This window comes from Taudactylus pleione, unplaced genomic scaffold (genome assembly GCF_031769625.1).
Source record: "Taudactylus pleione unplaced genomic scaffold, aTauple2 ptg000214l, whole genome shotgun sequence".
NCBI classification, from domain to species: domain Eukaryota; kingdom Metazoa; phylum Chordata; class Amphibia; order Anura; family Myobatrachidae; genus Taudactylus; species Taudactylus pleione.
In genome coordinates, this window is record NW_028284616.1 from 4,730,911 (window position 1) to 4,753,078 (window position 22,168).

Here is a 22,168-nt window from a genome sequence, read left to right on the forward strand (position 1 = left end):
TGAGACACCTCCTAGGTTGAAAACAATTATGAAGAAAGTAACAAATAAATAACAATGCATTTCATTAATAAAGTGGCAATGTATTCCATGGTCTGTATTGGCATCTCTGGTTTAATTCTCCTGTTTCTTATTATTTAACATCTATGTAGACTAATTTGTCTGGTGATGTTGTAGCTCTTAAATTGCTATAAAATGGAGAAGTGATTATATGTATTAATCAGGGCAAGCTTTACCAAAGTTTCTGTTTTCTTGTTAATAAAGCAATAAGAATTGAAGAATTGCAAGATGCTTTACGGAAGAAAGAAGACGATATGAAACAAATGGAGGAGCGGTACAAAAAATATCTGGAAAAAGCAAAAAGTGTAAGCCCTGAGTAAAACTGTACTGTGATTATTGGCTTGTGGGTGATTACAGACAGTATCTGTCTGCATTATAATAGTGTTGAACAAAATCTATTGTTTCACTTCCTCCAGGTTATCCGCACATTGGATCCAAAGCAGAATCAGGGAACAGGACCAGAGATACAAGCCTTAAAGAATCAACTGCAAGAAAGGGATAAAATGTTCCATTCATTAGAGGTACGTTTGTTTTTTTTAAGGTGTTGTGACCTCAGAATTCATGATCTCTCTCTATGTGCAGACTGAGGGAGCAATGTCTGCCACCATTCTTGCCTTCTATTCCAGTGTTTTGGTTCTGGACCTGACCACACTCCTGTGATATCACGTTCTGTCCTCATTGTAACACACATTGCTGCCTGTAAGCTTCCTTTGTGCTGAGAGGATCATTACACCTCAGTATGAGTGACAGGGCAGACTGGGGAGAAGAGAAGAAAAGGAATGGCACTGCTCCTGGATGATAAACTCAGCAGGGAGACTAGCTAGCACACTTAAACTAGTTAGAGCCTTACTACGAAAATATTGTATTAAAGTCCCTATATCATTTGTCTGGTGCAGCAATCTGTTACAATAATTTGCATATCTTTTCTATCTGACTCTTCCGCTCAAATGTATGATTTTTGTCAGTTAAAAAACAGTCCGAAATAAATTTAGATGTGAGAGGTCTCATATACAGTTCGAAGAAATATGTATCTACCACATTTTACATTTTCAGTAAGAAAAGGTGGGGGGTCGGGTAGGAGTAAGGGGGGTTAAAGGCATCACCAAGCCTCAAATTGCCTATATAAGTAAGTAAAGAGGGACAAATCGTAAGGAATTCTTCTAGGTAATAGCATATCAGTGACTTCCAAAAAAATGTTGTTATATCATCCCAGACATGGAACGATTGTGTTAGGTAAACCAAGATTCCCGGACCTCATGATAAGCTTCACACGTGTCACGGGGGAGAGCTGTCATGTACTCCATAGAGGCCTTATACCAGACTCTGTTAGCAACATCAGGAAGAGAGGACACAGTAGGCTGCTCCCAATTAGTGGCAATTATTGGAGCTTAGCCACATTACCTGTGTGTCTTGAAAGTTTATCGCAGGTTTTGTGCCCCCACGAAGTGGTTAACAAAGCAGAACATGCAACAAATATTTAAGGGTGTAATGTTGATAGTTCTACCCATCAGGGACAGATCCATATCCCAAAAGTATAAGTTATGCCGGCAGTCCAGTCATATATGTACAAAGGTCAGGGGATAGTGGGTATACAGATGTGTCCACATACATCTTACTTGCTTGCGTGTTAAACAGTCCTTCTAGTTGCACCATGCCATGGCATGACTCTGTAGCGCCAAGCATCTTTTTGTGCGACTTTTTACCTTCAAATCTGTATTATTTGTAAGGCGATGTAAATAGGACGCACAAGCAGCTTCTGCTGATTATGCTGCTGCGGGTGTATCTGAATGCGAAATGCTATGTTAAAGTATCACAGCTGCTTACACTGTAACGTAGCATTTCGCATGCAGATACACCCGCAGTTGCACACAGAATATAGACATGCTGCATATCATTTTAATCAGCAGGAGCTTCTTGGACCAAATACCAGTGGCAATATATCTTTGCTTTTTCCCGTATATTAGTATTAACAGAGGCCTTTATACACTTGCTGATGAATAAGCGACCACCCCCTCCTCACCCATATCAATCCCCAGATCCTTCTTCCAAGCAAGTTCAAATGGCTCTGCCTCATCAGTGAGCGATGCAGCTAGCATGGAATAGAGCAGTGTTGGCTAACCTTGACACTCCAGCTGTTATGGAACTACATAACCCTGCATGCACTGCTACAGTTTTGCTATTAGGGCATGCTAAAACTGTGGCAGGGCATGCTGGGATATATAGTTCCACAACAGCTGGAGTGTCAAGGTTAGCCAACACTGGAATAGAGAATTGATATGGTACTGCTACAACCAGGGTCGTAAGTGCATAGACATTCAATAGTATTGAGTGGTCTGAGTTTAGGTGAGTTATGATTGAATAAAGCTGGTGATTGTAGATACGCAAACTGCTGTGTAACTGTTAAACCATTTCTCTTGCACAAAATCCCGTCAGACATAGGAGAATCTAGTAATACCTGCTGCAGCCCAAGGTCATATATATGGTCTGACACATCCCAGAGAGAAATGAGGGTGTCACCAAATGGATGTCGGAGGGGACGGGTATGGAGCCAGATGCATATGTTTGTTCAATCTGTCCCATATAGAAAAAGTGAACCTAACACTGGGAACTGCATGGACCAAGACTGGTCTTTGGTTTGAGAGGAAGACACGGGAGGAACCCCACCTACTGATCTGACCAAAGTATTTTTTTATTTCCCCCATGTTTTACGTCCTGGGTCCACATTCCCTTTACATAATGTGGTTTAACTGTGTGTGGCATGGCAAGACAAGCTCTATGACTCCGCGGCTGCTGCTTATGCCACACAAATACACCACAGAGCGACTGAATAGTCTGGAGAAAGACAGTTGGGACAGCAGCATGGGCAAAATATTCATTTTTATAGAGGTGAGTTTTCAAAACCATGAGATACAGAGGGGAACCCACCTAGCCAAGTCATGTTTTATAAACTGCAGAAGAGGACTCTAATTTGATGTAACAGTTGGTCTTTGTCGAAATTCTCCTGATTTTTTTTTTCTCTCAAAGCACCAATAGCAACTGGAGCGGATTGGTATACCTGTAAATAATTTTTATGTCTATTCAGCATTAAACACCAGTAAAGCCGTGCACACCTTTTCTTAGCAGTTTAGTAGTATGCCAGAGTTTCTCTTTAAATAGCTTGATAATAAAATGAGAACTTCAGATGGTTAACAAAGCCCAGGGGTGTGGCATACCAGTTCCAAGAGTTAGCAGTATGTACTGTACACTCCTCAGGGGCGTTTCAAGAGAAGAGGGGGCCCATGTGCAGTCTCTGTCTGGGACCCCCTCTCTCTGGCTCAGAGTCTACAACGCATTCGCAGGTCCCTGGGAAAATGGCACAACAGCTATTGTCCTGGGGGTTTTCCATACTGTGCATGTGCAAAACGCCGGGGAAAATGCCACGCCGACGTGGGACTCCAGAGTGGTGAAGTATAATGTGTGTGCAGTGTGGGCCCTCCTGGACCCAGGGGCCCGTGCACACCACACACCCTGCCCCCATTATAAATACACTCCCCGTACACTAGCACTAGTATTCCTTCTTTGTAACTTGACTGACATTGATGGACTGTATTTTATATCATGAAATGATGGGTTTCAGATGCCCTACACTCTACTCTGACAGATCAAAGTAAATGACTGCTCATCTCTACATTGTAGTGCAGGATAGCATCTCCACTGCCAGTGCCTTCATGATATTAAGTGCTGGGCTACAGCTTTTAAATATCTATAATAGCTTTTTCTTCCAATTCTGAATAGAACATTTAGTCACACAGCTCCAAACCTTATGATGCTGACCACAGGTAGATGGAGGGACAGTTCAGAAATGATATATAATTGCATGTTGCCTTTCTTTTCCAGCTGTTCAGTGGGCTTCTATTCTGAATGTTTTCGTCAGAAACAAAAAGTTAAGCGATATATAAAGCTTAATAGTAATTGGACCAATAAATAGTCAATACATATTTAGTCTTTATAGACAAATTGCACAGGGGCAAAAAAAGACAAAATAACTTATTTTGGGGCTCTTATTTGATGAGAAAAGTGCATCAACAAATATAGTTTAAAACTTTTTATTAAAAGTTTTATTATTCATTATTCATAAATGTCATAATCACGTAATGATACAAAAAAGCAGTTAAGGTGGCGAAAATATCTAAATCCCTTTATATAAATAATTTGTTTAAGACAAATGCCTAGAGGGATATAAAGCTGCAGCACACAAACTATGGGCCTGATTCAGACCCACTCGCGAGCGGCTGTCCGCTCGCAAGTGGGTCGATGGTCTGCACAGAGCATGCGCACGACGGAGGGAGCTCCGTCGTGCGCATGAGCCAGACACGACGAGCGAAGGACTTTCCTTCGCTCGTTGTGTCCGATCAAAGGGGGCGTGCTGTCAATGTTGATTGACAGCACGCCCCCTTTGGTGGGCGTGCCGGGGGCGTGCCTCCCTGACGGGGGTGTTCCCACGGGAACGCCTCCCGTCAGAAGCCGGACCACTGACATCACTAGTGATGTCAGTGGGAGTGATTTTGGCTCTGATAGAGCCAAAATCACTCCGGAGCTTGCGGTTGAAAACCTCAACCGCAGGCTCCGGCTCGCAATTTCGATGGTCGCGATGGTCACGACCATCGCGGCCATCAAAATGCACGCTCGTATAGCCTGTGGGTGGTGACCCACAGCTATACGAGCGTCCAGGAGGACGCTCCATGAAAATGGAGCCCGGCCCTCATGCAGAGCGTGCGCTCTGCTCAGAGCGTACGGCTCTGAATGAGGGCCTATGTCTCATAAGTATGAGATCAACAGGATTAGGATTATCCAAATATTATAAAATCCTTATTGAAGTCTCCAATATCCACAAACTCCTTTTCCAAAAGTATGCAATTGCTTGCTATATGACCTGGTATCCTAAAAAAGGAAAAACAAAGAAGCTATACACACACAGGGATATTGATCATAAATCGCATATCAAGACTGATTCTATTGAGTGAATTGCTGTTCAAATCATAAAAATAGAACAGGAGATAAGAAATAGCCAACAATAATAAGTAACATGCACAGTGTATCTAATACATGTATCTTTTAAATAATCCCAGTGATTTTTGCAACAATGTTCCAAAATCTGATCAGCCAATGTAATTGTCAGGCCACCTGCATACATGAAAAGTACAGTAAGCAGCTTATTCTGTTTCTCTGTCAGCAGTGGATTTTGTGATTCACATAACCAATTATTTTAACCATAATCTCAAAGCATTGGGTGTATACAGTACATGAGAAAAAACAACATATATCCAGATGTCTGGAGAGATGTAAAGAAAGAATTGTACTGGACCCAGGATATAGATGTATCCCACCACTTCTACAGTCCCTTGTCTAAGCATCAAACAAGGGATGAGGGCTCATGGCACAAGATACATGATCTCTGGCTCCTGGCACCCTAGCCTGTCTCTAACATTATGTAATGCCACAACATCTCCAAGCCTATCATATACAGTCCTAAGCCAACATAATATTCCCCTACAATCAAATTCCCACACTATGAAAGACCATGCCAGCATAACACTCTCCTACCCACAACATATATGTTGGTAATCACCAAATACAGCATTGTGCCAGCAGAACTAATTATTTATACAAGCCTATGTTTTTTTATAAATGATTGCTCCCGATGCTCTTTGGGGCAATTATTGCACATCGCCTGTTTATGCTTGGATTGATCTTTCCATTACATTCCTTGGTGATTGATTCAATTCCAAACTTTAAAAAACATTTATCACGAGAAGTAAGCTACTTTCAACGTTGGCACCATTGCTTTATTACCCTTGTGTAATTCTTTTTAGAAACAATTGTGTGGGTCTCTCACTACTGTACATGTACCACAGAACACTTCTTTCAAGCTGATGTACTGTAATCTTGAAATGTATCAGTAAAAATCTTTTTTTACAGATTATATAATTGCATTTAGCTGTATTTAATTTTAGTTTAGTTGGGAAATAACATATGCACAGGCTATAAACTTTTGTGTCCCATGTTGCAGTAAAATTAGCAACTGACATTAATATCCCCTTGTGTGTTTTGCCTTCTCTGCAGTTTTGAGACTGAGGTAGTATTTTAATAGGATATATATAGATATTAAGAACACTTCTGTCCTGCTAGAGCTGGAAACATGGAGCCTCAACAACTTAATTTGGTTACACACTATACGGTCTATCATGCAAACATGGTACTTTCGCCCAATTTGCATGACCATTGGTTACTGTGTACAACCAATCTACAGTCAGGTGCATAAATATTGGGACATTGACAGAATTTTCATATTTTGGCCTCTATTCACCACCACAATGGCTTTGAAATGAAACAAACAAGATGTGCTTTAACTGCAGACTTTCAGATTTAATTTGAGGGTAATTACATACAAATCAGGTAATTCCTACACCGTTCACAACGGTTTCTATATGTGCCTCCCACTTTTTAAGGGGCCAAAAGTAATGGGACAAACTAAACAATCCTAAATCTAACTTTCACTTTTTAATACTTTGTTGCAAATCCTTTGCAGGAAATTACAGCCTGAAGTCTGGAACGTATAGATATCACCAGACGCTGGATTTCATCCCTGGTGATGCTCTGCCAGGCCTCTAATGCAAATGTCTTCAGTTCCTGCTTGTTCTTGGGGCATTTTCCCTTCAATTTTGTCTTCATCAAGTGAAATGCATGCTCAATCGGATTCAGGTCAGGGGATTGACTTGGCCATTGCATAACATTCCACTTTTTAGCCTTAAAAAACTCTTTGGTTGCTTTTGCAGTATGCTTCGGGTCATTGTCCATCTGCTCTATGAAGCGCCATCCAATGAGTTCTGAAGCATTTGACTGAATATGAGCATATAATATTGCCCGAAACACTTCAGAATTCATTCTGCTGCTTTTGTCAGCAGTCACATCATCAATAAATACAAGGGAAACAGTTCCATTGGCACCCATACATGCCCATGCCATGACACTACCACCACCATGCTTCACTGATGAGGTGGTATGTTTTGGATCATGAGCAGTTCCTTTCCTTCTCCATACTCTTCTCTTCCCATCACTCTGGTACAAGTTGATCTTTGTCTCATCTGTCCATAGGATGTTGTTCCAGAACTGTAATGGCTTTTTTAGATGTTGTTTGGCAAACTCTAATCTGGTCTTCCTGGTTTTGTGGTTCACCAATGGTTTACATCTTGTGGTGAACCCTCTATATTCACTCTTGTGAAGTCTTCTCTTGATGACTTTGACACATATACACCTACCTCCTGGAGAGTGTTCTTGATTTGACCAATTGCTGTGAAGGGGTTTTTCTTCACCAGGGAAATAATTCTTCTGTCATCCACCATAGTGGATTACACCGTGGTCTTTAGGTCTTTTGGTGTTGCTGAGCTCTCCGGTGCGCATTCTTTCTTTTTAAGAATGTTCCAAACAGCTGATTTGGCCAAACCTAATGTTTTCTATCTTTCTGATGGGTTTATTTTGATTTTTCAGCCTAATGATGGCTTGCTTCACTGATAGTGACAGCTCTTTGGATCTCATATTGAGAGTCGACAGCAACTGATTCCAAATGCAAATGTCACACCTAGAATCAATTCCAGACCTTTTACCTGCTTAATTGATAATGAAATAACGAGGGAATAGCCCACACCTGTCCATGAAATAGTTTTTGAGTTGATAGTCCCATTACTTTTGGCCCCTTAAAAAGTGGGAGGCACCTATAGAAACCGTTGTAATTCCTACACCGTTCACCTGATTTGGATGTAATTACCCTCAAATTAAATCTAAAAGTCTGCAGTTAAAGCACATCTTGTTTGTTTCATTTCAAAGCCATTGTGGTGGTGAATAGAGGCCAAAATATGAAAATTCTGTCAATTTCCCAATATTTATGCACCTGACTGTATATTTTACATACGTCGCTCATTGCATCGCCTCGTCTGATGTGCTGCACGTCAGATGGGATGATTCCAAGAATGATGCGGTGTTATACTGATGATCGTGTAGTTTGTATGGCAATGTGATATATTCTTACATTGCTATGTTGCACCATCGTTCAGGTGTGTACCTAGTTTTACTCATTAAGCGGTAGGCCTGCAGGCTCACAGAATGAGACTGTTGAGTGATGATCACATAGAAAATCATCTGTCCTCAGTTACAACACTCGCTAGAAAGTTCCAAACTGCCTCAGGAAGCAACATTGGCACAATAACGGTTAGTCAGGAACCTCCTAGATTGGGTTTCCATGGCCAAGCAGCTGCACACAAGTCTCAGATCACCATACTTAATTTAAAATGTCAGCTTCGGTGATGTAACTCATTCCGCCATTGGACATGGAGCAGTGGAAACGCTTTTTTTGAAGTGACCAATCACATTTCACCATCTGATAGTGCCAGCGTTTCTAGGATGCCAGGAGTATACTTACTTGCCCGAATGTGTACTTTAAAGTTTGGTTGAGGTGAAATAATGACCGAGGACTGTTTTTCATCGTTTTGCCTGGGCCCCTCCATTTCAGTGAAGGGAAATCTTAATTCTACAGCATAAAATGACATTTTAGAGAGTTGTGTGATTTCAACTTTACAGCAGCAGCTTGGGTAGGCCTTTTCTGTTTCCGCATGACAATGCCCCTGCACACACAGAGAGGTTGAGAGTCTGATGTGGAAGAACTTGACTGACATCAACTCCATCAAACAACTTTGAAATTCATTGGAACACTGATTGCAGGCCAGGCCTCTTCAGCCTATATCTGTGCCCAATTTCACTAATGCTATTGTGTCTGAATGGATGCGGATCCCTGCAGCCATATTTTGAAATCTAGTAGAAAGCCTTCCCAGAAGCAGTGAAGGTGGACTATTTCCATAATAATGCCCATGGTTTTGGAACGAGCACATATGCGTGTGATTTTCTGTTGTCCACACACTTTTGGGCATGTAGTATATGTTTCCATTCTAGTCCAGGCAGCATGGGTGACATCTCTGTAGTATATACAATAAGCTTTTTTGCATTGTTGCTGGGTTGGACTATTAGAATGGGTTGGGATTGTCATTTGCAGCGAACAACCCATTTTTGTTTAGTCATCTATTCTGCTTTTGAAGCAGTCCTATGGCCACCTGTTACGGTTTGGGTAGTAAAGGATAAAGGAAGCCATTTTTATGTACGAGTTGCAGGAGGGCTTTCCAGGGCTGACCATCTAAACTCGTTATGGCAGCATTTTACTACCTGGTGATGGATAGTAGACGGGCAACAGGAGACAAAGGTCCCATTTTGCCTTTGAACACTCAGCCAGAAGCTTTGAAATTATTAGATTTTTTTTTTTGTTTTCTTCTCTTTTGTAAGTGTAAAACATCTGTTCTGTGGAACAATAAACAGGCATTCTGGCAGACTAAGAATATGGATCCAATTCTGCTGATTGTCAAATCTGGTTCCAGGTTATTCCTTCCAGTTCCACTCAATTATTCTCAGAGCTGGCTGAGTTTCTCTCCTATCTGCCTTTGAAGCTTTTTTTCTCAGAATATGGCAATGCTCCATACTGTATCCAAATACTTTCTAAAAGTGGTTTCAGCCCTGAATTTCAGCCACATTTGTTCCTTCTCCATTTCTATTTCCAAGCTTTTTTTTTTTTTTTTTAAACAAGTACTCAAATTTTAGTTGTGGTCTATAGTTGGTCCTTTTGCTGTCCTTTTTGGATTAGGGTCCATGGAAGGGCTAGACTGATCTGTATCCAGGCTGTGTCTGGCTGGGTTAGACAGACTTTCATGCAAAATTATGCTCCGGTTTATGGTCCATTTGTGTTTTGTGTCAGCCTTCGAATGTCTCCTCCTTGTTTTGCTATGTGTTGGCTCACCCTGCTCGGCAGTGACTGAAGTCACAAAGGTGTCCCGTCTATATTAGGTGTAGAGCTTATTGTCTGTATCCCTGATGGCTTTGAGGGAAAAAATACTAGATTGTAAGGGGTTTTATTTTATGTCCTGCTGCAGATTGGTAATTGTAATTGATTAGTCTGGGCATCCAAGTCTTTCTGCACACCAGGCTACATGACATAGAAAATGAATAGTTTTTGGTAATGTGCGAATGGATACTTAAAGAAATGTATTATTATTATTAATGTAGCTTTAATTTTGATTAGCATTTTTTGGGGGTATTTAAACCTTTTAACAGTGTTTGTTTACCTAGGACCAGATTGAACATATTAATATTGAAATCAATAACAATGAGCCATACATCATATACAGTGTATCTTACCTTAATGGTCTGATGTATTTTTTTTTCGTTCCGTTTTAGAAAGAATTTGAAAAAACAAAGACACAGCGAGATCAAGAAGAAAAGCTTATTGTTAGTGCTTGGTATAATATGGTAAGAATCCCAAAGGCTTTCCATTGTTCTTGGAGATGTAAATATGCAAAATAGACCCCTAGCCTGTATTTAGCGGTCTAAAAGATTGCATTGCCTTTACTGCAGTGTCTCCATGTTCAAGGAGCTGAACATATGCTTTATATTCTTGTCTATAGCAGCTCCTTCTACTGTCTCAAAGGTCACATCTTCAAGTTTGAACCAAGTATCATGAATAGCTATTTGCCCTACTATGGCTGCGGGATGTGGTTTGGAACCCAGCGGTCAGAAATGCTGGCGGGGTTAGGGTAGGGGTACTTACCTGCAGGCATCGGGATTCTGACTGTCGGGATGCTGCTGTCTGTATGTTGACCTCCGGCATCCCGACTGCCGGATTCCCGTACCTAACCTGTGGCTGCAGTAGAACTGCCCATAGCCTGCTAAGCCTCTGTAGAGACCGGAGTCCCTTTCAACAGTTTAACGCTAAAGACTAGTGAATTAGCTGAATATTTTAGACAATTTTTTTAATTTTCTGTGTTATTTTTTTTAATATTTTTATGTGTATGCAGTCTTTTGGAGTGAAGACTTCAGAATCTCTTTGCATCCCAACAAAATGTGTTCAATTATTAATAACTCCTTCATTAGCTGTTTCACTTAAAGTACATATAAACCTCACAATTTTATGCTTATTTTTAAAGTACAAAGGTAAAATGGTCTATATTATTCAGACTTTCCTAATTCTTCATTACTTTGATAAAATATAGCAGAGCAAAGCATATCAATTATGTTGGCGATTGTGCCCATGTGTATAAATGACAATCATAGATTATTTGTAGTCGCCACAAAACTCTGCTGTACTAGGCATTCAGAATTACAAATCTTACAAACTGCTAATTGCAAATAAAGCAGAACAAGCTGAATGAGTTTGGCAAAGCATGCACAGGCATATGACAGTGGTGACGATGCTAGTGATGCCCAGGATGCAAGAGAATGAAAAGAAGGGGAAGGTCTGTGTCATCTGCATAGCGTTAGTGCTGGAGAGCCCAGGAGCTCATTAGCTTACTGAGAGACAAAGAGAGAAAAGCATGGGCCTGAGAACAGCGGGCCTGATTCAGACCCACTCGCGAGCGGCTGTCCGCTCGCAAGTGGGTCGATGGTGTGCACTGAGCATGCGCACGACGGAGGGAGCTCCGTCGTGCGCATGCGCCAGACGCGACGAGCCAAGGAAAGTCCTTCGCTCGTTGTGTCCGATCAAAGGGGGCGTGCTGTCAATGTTGATTGACAGCACGCCCCCTTTGGTGGGCGTGCCGGGGGCGTGCCTCCCTGACGGGGGCGTTCCTAAGGGAATGCCTCCCGTCAGAAGCCGGCCCACTGACATCACTAGTGATGTCAGTGGGAGTGATTTTGGCTCTGATAGAGCCAAAATCACTCCGGAGCTTGCGGTTGAAAACCTCAACCGCAGGCTCCGGCTCGCAAATTCGATGGTCGCGATGGTCTCGACCCACAGAAAATGGAGCCCGGCCCTCATTCAGAGCGTGCGCTCTGCTCAGAGCGTACGGCTCTGAATGAGGGCCAGAATCTTTTACATTAGAGACTTAGAAGGAGCATTCAGAAAGGTAGGAGATGTACCAGGAGAGAACAGGGCTATGAAACCAAAGGAGTGTGTAGGGTGTTAATGAGTGAATTAATACATTTTGACAAATTGAATTTTAAGCACTTAATATGTATCATTAAGCTTTGTGTAATACATAATTATTAATATATTGTGTTTGACTACAAGTGGCTCTATTTACTCTGTAATTTACCGATATGCCTTATATTTTTATGGAATTTAGAGATGTTTCACAATAAGATCTATTAGCAGAATAATACTATAATTTTAAATGGACCAAGAATAGATAAAAAAAAAAAAAAAAAAAATTCTGAGCAACATAGTAAAACATTCAGACAATGTACAGAATGTGCCCTTTTCATTTATTGTATATACATGACAGTTAAGAAGCATGGAAAAATGTTGCTCACAGAATGTATAATTTGTGTCTGATGTGTGACTGATCCCATCTATCGGCATGTATGGCCTCTGACGTGACCTTGCACAGGTGGGTTTGGGCACTTGTGTAATGTGAGGTAAGGACATGTGCTGCTCATCAATCAGAATATCACTCTGTAAGCAGACTTTAATGCTAATGTTTTACTATGAAAACAATAACCAGGCTAGTAGCTAAATGGAATGGACTCCAACTGACCTTGCAAAATGTACTGTTGCTGTCAAGGGCTCATTAAAGTCTTTCTTTCTATGGTTTTTCCTTATCCTCAGGGCATGAATTTACACAAAAAAGCAGCAGAAGACAGACTAGCAAACACGGGCTCAGGACAGTCGTTCCTTGCAAGACAAAGACAAGCTACAAGTTCAAGGAGGTCTTACCCAGGGCACGTCCAACCAGCTACAGCGAGGTAGAAGAACCTTATGCTGGAAAATCTGCACCATAAACTTGGGTTGCATATAACTACATTTCAGGAAATGTCACCATTGTGCTTTTCATTTGTTCCCTCTCTTTTTAATACACTTTTGTTGTTAGATTTATAGATTTTATCTATAATTGGCAATCTTAAATTACTTTACTTTGAAAGTGCCAAAAAGTTTTACACTCCAAAATGAGGTGTAAAGTTCAGGGGGGTGGGAGTCATATTTTTATTTTACATTTTTTATGTTCTAGTTCTGATCTCAGGACAACTGAAATGTTTCTTACACAAACCATTGATTTAAAAGAAGAAATTCAAATCTTGTCTTTCTATGTGGTCTTATGAATGATGAATATAGGCAGGAGATGAAATGTATATGTATGTGAGCAAATGCCACAGTGCTGTCAGGGCAATTACTTCAAGTTCATTGACTTCCTGACTTAATTTAGGGAGAGAAGCGTCCACTGCCAGGTGCCGCAACAGTGTACGTCATAGTCTGTCACAGTGCCCCCTACAGTGCAGTGAATACTTTGGGCACAGTGTGTTGTTTTAACAGAACAAGGAGCATTCTGTGCAGAGTATTACCTTTATCACACCCAAGCAGTATTTAAATAGTCATGCCATAATCCATACATTGTGGTAATTACATGATGTCTTAAAAACACGTTTATTTTGCACAAGCCTTCTCTAAATGTACATATATGCAAGTGTGTGGTCACTTTTCATTGTGGTATGTACTTTTATGTCGTACAACAGAGGTTGGTTAAACTGACTCAAGAAAAGCCCTTTGTATGCACAGAATGTCAAACTGAATTTTCAGGAATATGTGTATAAATCATTTAAGTGCTGCAATTGGCTGGGCAACTTACTGGAAAGTTCTGTATGGTCTGACTACATATTTACCACTCTCTACAGCACACCAAACCTCCACAAGCTACTGTGTGTTCTGGAACTTCTGCAATTCAGAATGAAATAGGTGCAATCCATGAAATGATTGTGCTCCAAATAAAAATGTGGGAAATAAGGGAATCAATCATTTGCATAATTTATTACACCAGGAGGCATTTTTATATTATTTTTTCAATTTTGTTCACAAAAAGTGAATGTAATTTGTGCCACTATAAATACTATTTAAATACAATTACTATTTAATTAGATGACCTTCGTAATATAAATGATATGGTAGCACTTTAATTTGTACGAGTGTGTTCAGTGTTGATTTAGGTTTCCATTGTGATGTGGGTCTACGTTGCAGTAACTTAGAGGACAGTTAATTGGATTGTTTCAATGTCGGAAATGTTATGCAAAATATGAAGACCTGCCTAATATCTAGAGTCTATCTAAAATCAGTGTGTATGTATGGATATATATATATATATATATATATATATATATATATATATATATATATATATATAAATATTCATTCATCTTCCTATCTCCTTCACACAATGGGTTACCTACTGAAAGAATAAATCTGTGTTCTTGGATCCAGTGACATCACACAGTGATTAGTTTCTACTCATCTGATTGGATGCATATATCGTCGCTTCCCACATTGTGTGTAGGCCATGGATACACATTGGTATAGTAGTTTGATTAGGTTCTATTGTTTTGTATACCTTAATGAAGAATAGGCATGTGTCAGTTATCATATGAGCTTTCATTCTTTTTATATGACTCTTGTTGCATTTATGCAGCTTAGGAGCATTTGTTAATTTCCTCATATGAAACCATATTTGTTAAATAGCAATTTCTATGGCATCACTGTAGCACTCTGCATGAATAATACCATAACATGAATGCAGTACTGTTGATTGAAAAATAGCAGGTTTGTTTGTAGCAGGTAGTGATAGCTATTACTCAACCAACATACTGCATTTAAAAAAATAAAAAAAAGACCATTTTGGAAGCCGTTTTCTTTGAAATATTATCATGCATGCCAAAACAATCAAAGGGACTTTCAATTGGAAATACTTTATACAATATCTGTTATTGCCTTGCCCAGTGAAATAAAAGTTGATGCAGAGTAAAATAACATATTTGGATGGGTGGGCGTAGTATTATGCCTGCTAATAAACAGAAATATCTGACTGATCGCTAAAGAATACTGAATATTAGGCCAACGTTTACCATCCAGCTATCTTGTAGAAAGTGAACATTGGTTTATAAAGCTGTATTGAAATTATTTTATAAACTTCCATTGTGAGACTTAATTATAAATTCAAATATATTAAAATTCAGTTACTTATACTAAAGGGACAAATATAACTTTGTGAAAGTCTGTTGAAGGGAAATGCAAGAAGCTACTTGGAACGTCTGATTGCTTCCATTCAGTTAGCTAACAACATTAATGATGAGTGTTTTCTGGGGATGTAAACCTTTGCATTCACACTTATGAATATTACCAGATAATGTTAATTTCAGACGCACCTGTATCTGGATCTAGTGAACATTTAAAACGTACGTGTCAACAGGAGCTCTTGTGTTACTGCTTTATTACTTAGTGACTTAGCACTCTATAGTAAACAAAAAAACTCCTGGAACCCTGGAAACACTGAGCATTATGCTCGCTTTCTTCAGCCTATAAGTCAGTAGAGATGTGAAGTATAGAGGAAACAGGCTCAGGAGCAAGTATAATCAGGCTTGTCAGACTAGACAGCTGCTTCCCATGCCGGCCTGCTCTATGTCAACGCTCTACCGCTCTGTAGACTGGAGGTAGTCTGCCCAGCAGAGAGCAAAATGTTCCAAAGTTCTCAAGGCATTACATAGTAAATCAAGAGTTCAATACTAGGTTACCTGGTTATGTCTTAATGCGCACATCGACTAGGCGATATTAATGAGCGATTGAATGATAACGACATCGTTATCGTTCAATCGCTCATTAATCGTGCAAAAATCGTGCACAATAATGTCGGAAACTACCAGCGATGCGCACTCCTTTGGTCGTTTCCGACATCAATCACCGCCTGTACATGCCAGTCAATATGCCGATAACGACAGATTGACCATGTTCAGGGAGTGTGTCTACACTGAATGATATAACGTCCAGTATAGGCACTGCACAGTTTAATGAACAGCTGAACGATAACTATATCGTTATCGTTTAGTCCTTCACTAGTCGCCTAGTGGATGTGCCCCTTTACAGATATAATCGCGTAAGAATAGTCTTTTTTTGCCGTCAAGTAGAAGCTGCAGCTCTGCAGAGTGTGATATGAGTAGGTGGAGACTTTTCCTTAGGTTGTGTCGTCGTCTTTGCTGTATTATCTTAAGTTTAATCTGATGCCATGGAAGTAGGTGTTTTTCTCTCTGTCAAGCTCCTTCTCTTCCTCTCTCTGCCTATTACTCCATTTCTCTCTCTCCCTCAATGTAAGGAATCCAATTGCGGGTGGAAGCGTAAAAAACCTTGCGGAACGTGGTTTTGCTATTCAATTAAGGGACTGAAAATAAGACGCGGCGATTTGAAACCACTGCCTCTTTTTTCTCACATCTCCAGAACAAGTCTGATTTTTTTCCTAAAATCGTTTGGAACAAATCAGCGGGACTTGCTCTGTGGGACCCCGGCGGCACTCCCCCTGAGGACTAATTAAGTAAATGAAAGTTTCCAATTGGCTTAATTACTCCTTAATTATTCACCTTCCGAATCGGTGTCTTCTGCATCCAGCGTCGGGAGCCGGCTCTTCTGCAGCATGGTGAGTATGTGAGTGTTTGTAAGTGTGTATGTGAGTGACCCCCAATGTGTTTTGACCCCCACCCCTGTAAGTGTATTCCTAGTGTAGCTGGCGCTGGGAGAACTACATCTCCCAGCAGCCCCTGCAGACTGTCAGACCCCTCCCCAGTGACAAGATGGAGGGGAAGCCACAGAGACCACCGGACACGTGAGTGTTTGTTGTTGTTTTTTTTTGTTTTGTTTTTTATGCGGTGAGGGGTTTTCAGCTCTGAAAATCCCACAACCACTTTTTTAAAATTGAATACCACAGGTATCGGGAGCGTGCATGCCTGCGGTAATCCAAAATTGGGTGCGAGGGTAGCAAGGGTTTTTAATTTGCTAAACCTCACCCCCAATTGAATATGCCCCTATGTCTTTCTCTGTCTCTCTAAAGCGCCCTCTCACTCTGGGGTAGATGTACTAAGCCCCCCTCTGCCTGCAACTCTCTCTCTCTCGCCATATATTTGTGTTTGCTTATTTTGATATAGCAGTACTAGTAAAGTAGTTCCTCTAACACGTAAGATATTACTTCCTGATACTGTGTGCTATCTTTTAGTTATCATTACAGGAAATTCCTTGCGAATCCCCATTGTCCAGTTAATGAGCAGCAGGGGGTTGTGGGTGAGGGTGGTGAAGATACTTGGGTGGGGAATTTAAATTAGGCTAACAAGAAGGCTTTACTAACAATCTAATGCTGGGTACACACTGGCCGATCAATTGATCGGCCAATATATCTGCTGGCCGGCAGCCAGTGTGTACAGACGATATGTCTGTGAACCACGTTGTTCACAGACATATCGCATTGGCTGTGCTGCACAGCCGTTGGACAGATATTTCTGCCGACATATCTGTCCATCGGCAAGTGTCTACGGACACCTTCACGCACAGCAGCAGCCGTGGGGAGGGGGCAGCCCCACCCCCAACCCGCCTCCCTGCCAGTGGGACCCGCGGCTGCCGGATAGATAATGGCCGTTCAGTGTGTATGAATGACCATTATCTAAAGATATATCTGCAGATCACTCAATCTGAACTAAACTAATATTACTGGCTGTTGCATTATAATTTATGTATTATGATAATTTTACCTTTTTTAACATATCATTAGGCTGAAAAGCAAACAAGAATAATTGCCAAGGAACAAGGATGACACTTAATTGTTCTACTTCCAAATTTTCATAAAAAAATAATTAAATATTGCTAATACGGTTAAACTATATTCATACAAGGATTGCTATTTCGCATTGATCAAAATGAGGGTTAGGTTTTTTAATAAAATATACTATTTTATAATATTGGTTCTGTTAATGGATATGTTTTTTCTGACTGTTATGAACAATTAGATCTTTTAAACTGGCATCTCAATACCCAAGTTACATCTTAAACTCTTTACCTATATATGTAATTCTCCTGAGTAAATCTAGTTTATTATCAGACCTAGAAATGCAATAACACCTCCTCGTGTAAGATGTTCCAACTATGACTATCGTTACATGATAGCTATTATGGGTTGGATTTATATTATGAAGCCTGTAAACTACTGGGATGCATGGATCCTGGGTTGATAACCCAGTTTAACAGAGTATTAACCTCTAGTCAGAAAGCCATTTTATGCTATATCCTGCTTTTATTGCAGTTGGTCTCAAATACACATGCTCCATTGTGAAACAAAATTGCATGCATTCAAATTATGATATAATCTTCCTTCAAGTATAGAATACCAAGTTAACAATCCTCAAACAAAACACTGGATTACAGAATGTAGCTAGTGAAAAAAATAGTTAATTGTAACGTTAGATCTTGATAGTGTCATGTCTGTCTTCAGGCATTTGTCTTACTGATACTTTGGAGAATATTTTTTTTAGAGTTTAATGGATAAAAGGCTTTATCATATTTTGGATCACCCATTTGCTACAGCTGATTTCTTCATGTAAATTGCCTAGTAGCACGCTTCACAATAACTGCAAGAAGAGTATTGGTGCATACACACGGTCAGATTTGATGAACGATTTTTACAACGATGAACGATTTCTGGCAGTATTAAAATGAATGAAATCGTCCAAATCTGATTGCAAACACAGTCTGTATCAGATATCGTTATCTGACATGCGGGAACGCACATCGTTGGTCGATGTATGCCCTACATGTCAAAGATATGAACGATTGAACGATTTTTACAATCGTTATCGTTCATATCTGATAAGAAATCTGACCGTGTGTATGCACCATTCACTGAACTGAAGTAGGAATTATCTGTTTAACAAGAGTATTTACTTAAATCTGCAAATATCTGCAATAATACATGGCACCAAGTGCATAATTTCTGATATTAAAAATGTTTTCCTTCTGATCACTGATTGTAAGCAATGATGTTATAATTCACTCTTTATACAAATATTTACAAGGGTAAAGGCGGGTATCCACTGCAAGATCAGTCGTTCAGTGCAGGGTCATCAATCATCTGGAAACATGCTGAACCTGACGATATCGTCAGGTTGACCAGTATGTTGGAAAGATGATAGATGTCTAAACGACCAGCGGTCACACGCATCGCTGGTCGTTTTAGACACTTTTGCAAACGATCAAAATCGTTCATAAAAATCGCTAAGTGGATACCCCCCTTAACTTGTATATTCTATAATTATATGTAATAAAACAATTGCAGTTGTCGTCTATATCACTATAGCCATAATTATAAAACATTTAAGGATCAAGTTTCTAGGTGTCTTTAACAGTTTGTCCTTTTTTTTTTAATTTGCCATCAAAATTTGTGCATAAGGCTGGATATCCACTGATCACTGGCGTCACTAGGGGGGTGCGGGCCACACTGGGTGACTCATCCAAGGAGGTGACACCAAAATAGCAGAGCTGCTCTGCTATTTTGGTGTCATCCCGTCGGATGGTGTCACTTTGACATGGAGAGAGGAAGGGGAGAGATTGTGGGCTGCCCCAGCAGCCGCAGGAGCGCTGGGGAAGCCCACTGTGTGCTGAGAACGGGAGGCATTAACGTCTCCCGGATCGGCACACATAGGGGGCGTGACTTCGTAGTCAAAGCCACGCCCTCTTTTGTGAAGCCACACCCCCTTTCCAGCGTGCGCATTTCAGTCCTGCCGCACTGGGTGTCACAGAGGTAAGTGACGCCTCTGCCACTGATATTGGGTTATTGTTTTTTAATGCTAATTTGGCAGGCCTTTTTTACTATAGACTTCCACTATGCCTTTACCTCAAATAAATCTTATACAGTGCTACACAGTTGCCTTTCAAGAAATGTACCACCAATGTTTTCTAGTGTCATTACTTGTTTAGGTGCTTAGTAGTAGTGTTAAAGCTGCTAATAACTTAATTTGCCTATTCTGTGGGAAGATAACTTACAGGTGTACCGTTTTATGTCATGATTATATTTGAGCAGTGCCAGTTTAAAAGAGATCAAAATATTGTCTATTGCTGCTAGTTGATTCTGTTGCCTATCCCCACTCTTAAGCAACAGATGGCTTAGTGACATGGACCGACAAAAGTTAGTTACCATTGTAATTCAGACTAGCCACTGTGGAGCTTTTGGTTCATTTAGACAGACCAAGAGCTATGATGTCTTGTTGTTTTTTAATCACATATCCACTTATGCCTGCAAAAGCTGTTTTGTATATTTTGTTGGCCGCTACTAGTACTATTAAAAAGATAATGTCGCCTCCCCCCTACCCAAAAAAGAAATGTCGGTTGCATTGCCTCACCTTCTCCATTGTCGATTACTCACCTGAGATCTGGCAGTCCAGTGATACCCCTCAAACACCTGCTGGCCGTATATTGTTGATCACACTGGTATCAACAGACTCCTGGATCATTTGAAACATTGGATATCAGGGAAGTAATATATTCTGTGCTAATATATCGGTTACACTCACACTGGAGTTTTCAGGATTGGGCGGCATTAGCCTTTTAAGTCACAAATCTATTTGAACTGGGATTTATGCAGGTGGTTTTAGATTGAGATTTTAGAGTAATGTGTATTTGCATCCCATTAATATATTCTCCTTGCTATTTATTTGCAGTGATGTGATTGCATGATGCCGGCATGGTTTTGCAGTCAGATTGTGCATGAAAAATATGGTCGGATGGCCTAACCTGCAGACTAACCAACTTTAGGGGCTAATATGTTTGCTTCAATTCCTTAATCCTTCTAATTTAAGCACTACGCACCTTTCTCACAGCTTGAATTACAGGTATTGTGCATTTTATTTTTGTATTTTAATAACTAATCACCACTTCTAAGCCTCTAACTCCCATCAAACGGGCTACGTTCTAGTATAAATAGGCATTGTCACTGAAACTTCTCGCACAAAACAGTCGGGTTGGGTGTTGAAGGTATTTCAAACATAAAAATATTGTATTCATCAAGTTAATGGTATTTGATGAATACTAATAGAATTTCCTGCAATGATTATAGCCAAGGCCATCTACAAGCTTGTAAACTTGGAGTGTACAGTTAACCACTTATAAATACCAAAATGGCAGCCACGAATGAATCGAATGAGCACATGAATATAAATGAACTAATTCTGTTTTATACTTTCTATTGTATAATCCCTTGTAATTTGTAACTAGTTCTCTTTGTGCATATGACTGTTTAACTATGACAGAGCTTTTGTTTACATTCTTGTTCTTTTCTTAACAATAAGATGTTATTATAAATGATATTATACCACTTATTGTATGTCATAACATGTTCTTGATTTTCTAATATACTTTCTATGTAATTAATTTGCATATACTGGCTGCCTTAATGTTTATTTAAATAAACCGTGCTTATACTTTAATGTATTTCTACTTACACATCTTGTATTTATATAAATGTATTTGTATTTAGACACTGTGAGCCCCAGGCTCCAGTTTTTCCCATTTTATTGTATAGATAAAAAAATTGCAACTTTTTACAACAGTATTACATATAGAATCCTGTAGTACACTAGGTTTTTTTTTTTTTTTTTTTAATATAAATATATTTAAAGCTGATACTGGTGATAGCTTTAATGTGAACTTTGTTTGAAATGGGCTGTTATTCAGTTGTCATCAGATTGTAAACAAAAAAAAATATTAACTATGGAGGGGGTTCTTTGCTGATGGAAGCTTGTCATGTATGATTTCACTTAACCATGCAAAGTGCTTTTACGATTTTGTAAACTGAAAAATGCCCAGATATTTCAAATACACATACATTATTATATATAATGCTTATTTGGAAACCTTTTTCTAGAAATCGTAAATAACCTTATGAACAGGCTTTGTAATAAAGCAGCAACTTCCGTCCATTTGGAGATGCTTGGAGCAATGTTGTTGTTATACCATATTCTGTCATGCATGATGGATTATGTTTACCCAGCATGCACTAGTTTTCCTTGGTACCCTAGTTGCTTGCCTTTTTTTTTTTCTTTTCTTTTTAAATATGTAACCCTTGCCACTTTTAAAATTGGATCGCAACTAGAAAATCATATAATTTAAATTTCTGGAAGTTTGTTTCATAAAACCAGTATGAATGCAAGTTTGCAATGTAATAACACCCATAGCAGTACCTCTGTGGTCAGCAGTACT

The 22,168-nt window shown here is 39.8% G+C and overlaps 1 protein-coding gene across 4 annotated transcripts in view; it reads left to right on the plus strand.

The window, feature by feature from the left end:
• The window catches only part of LOC148517538 (protein Hook homolog 3), a 94,539-nt gene extending 81,337 nt beyond the window's left edge, over positions 1-13,202 (plus strand). For 3 of the 4 annotated variants that reach the window (XM_088478509.1, XM_088478510.1, XM_088478508.1), the window contains 4 exons: positions 262-362; positions 474-578; positions 10,369-10,440; positions 12,734-13,202. In XM_088478509.1, coding sequence (XP_088334635.1) covers positions 262-362; positions 474-578; positions 10,369-10,440; positions 12,734-12,874 — 419 coding nt within the window. In that variant the 3' untranslated portion in view covers positions 12,875-13,202. The remainder of the gene's footprint in view (positions 1-261; positions 363-473; positions 579-10,368; positions 10,441-12,733) is intronic. The other variant, XM_088478511.1, reaches the window with a different exon arrangement.
• The last annotated feature ends 8,966 nt before the right edge of the window (positions 13,203-22,168 follow it).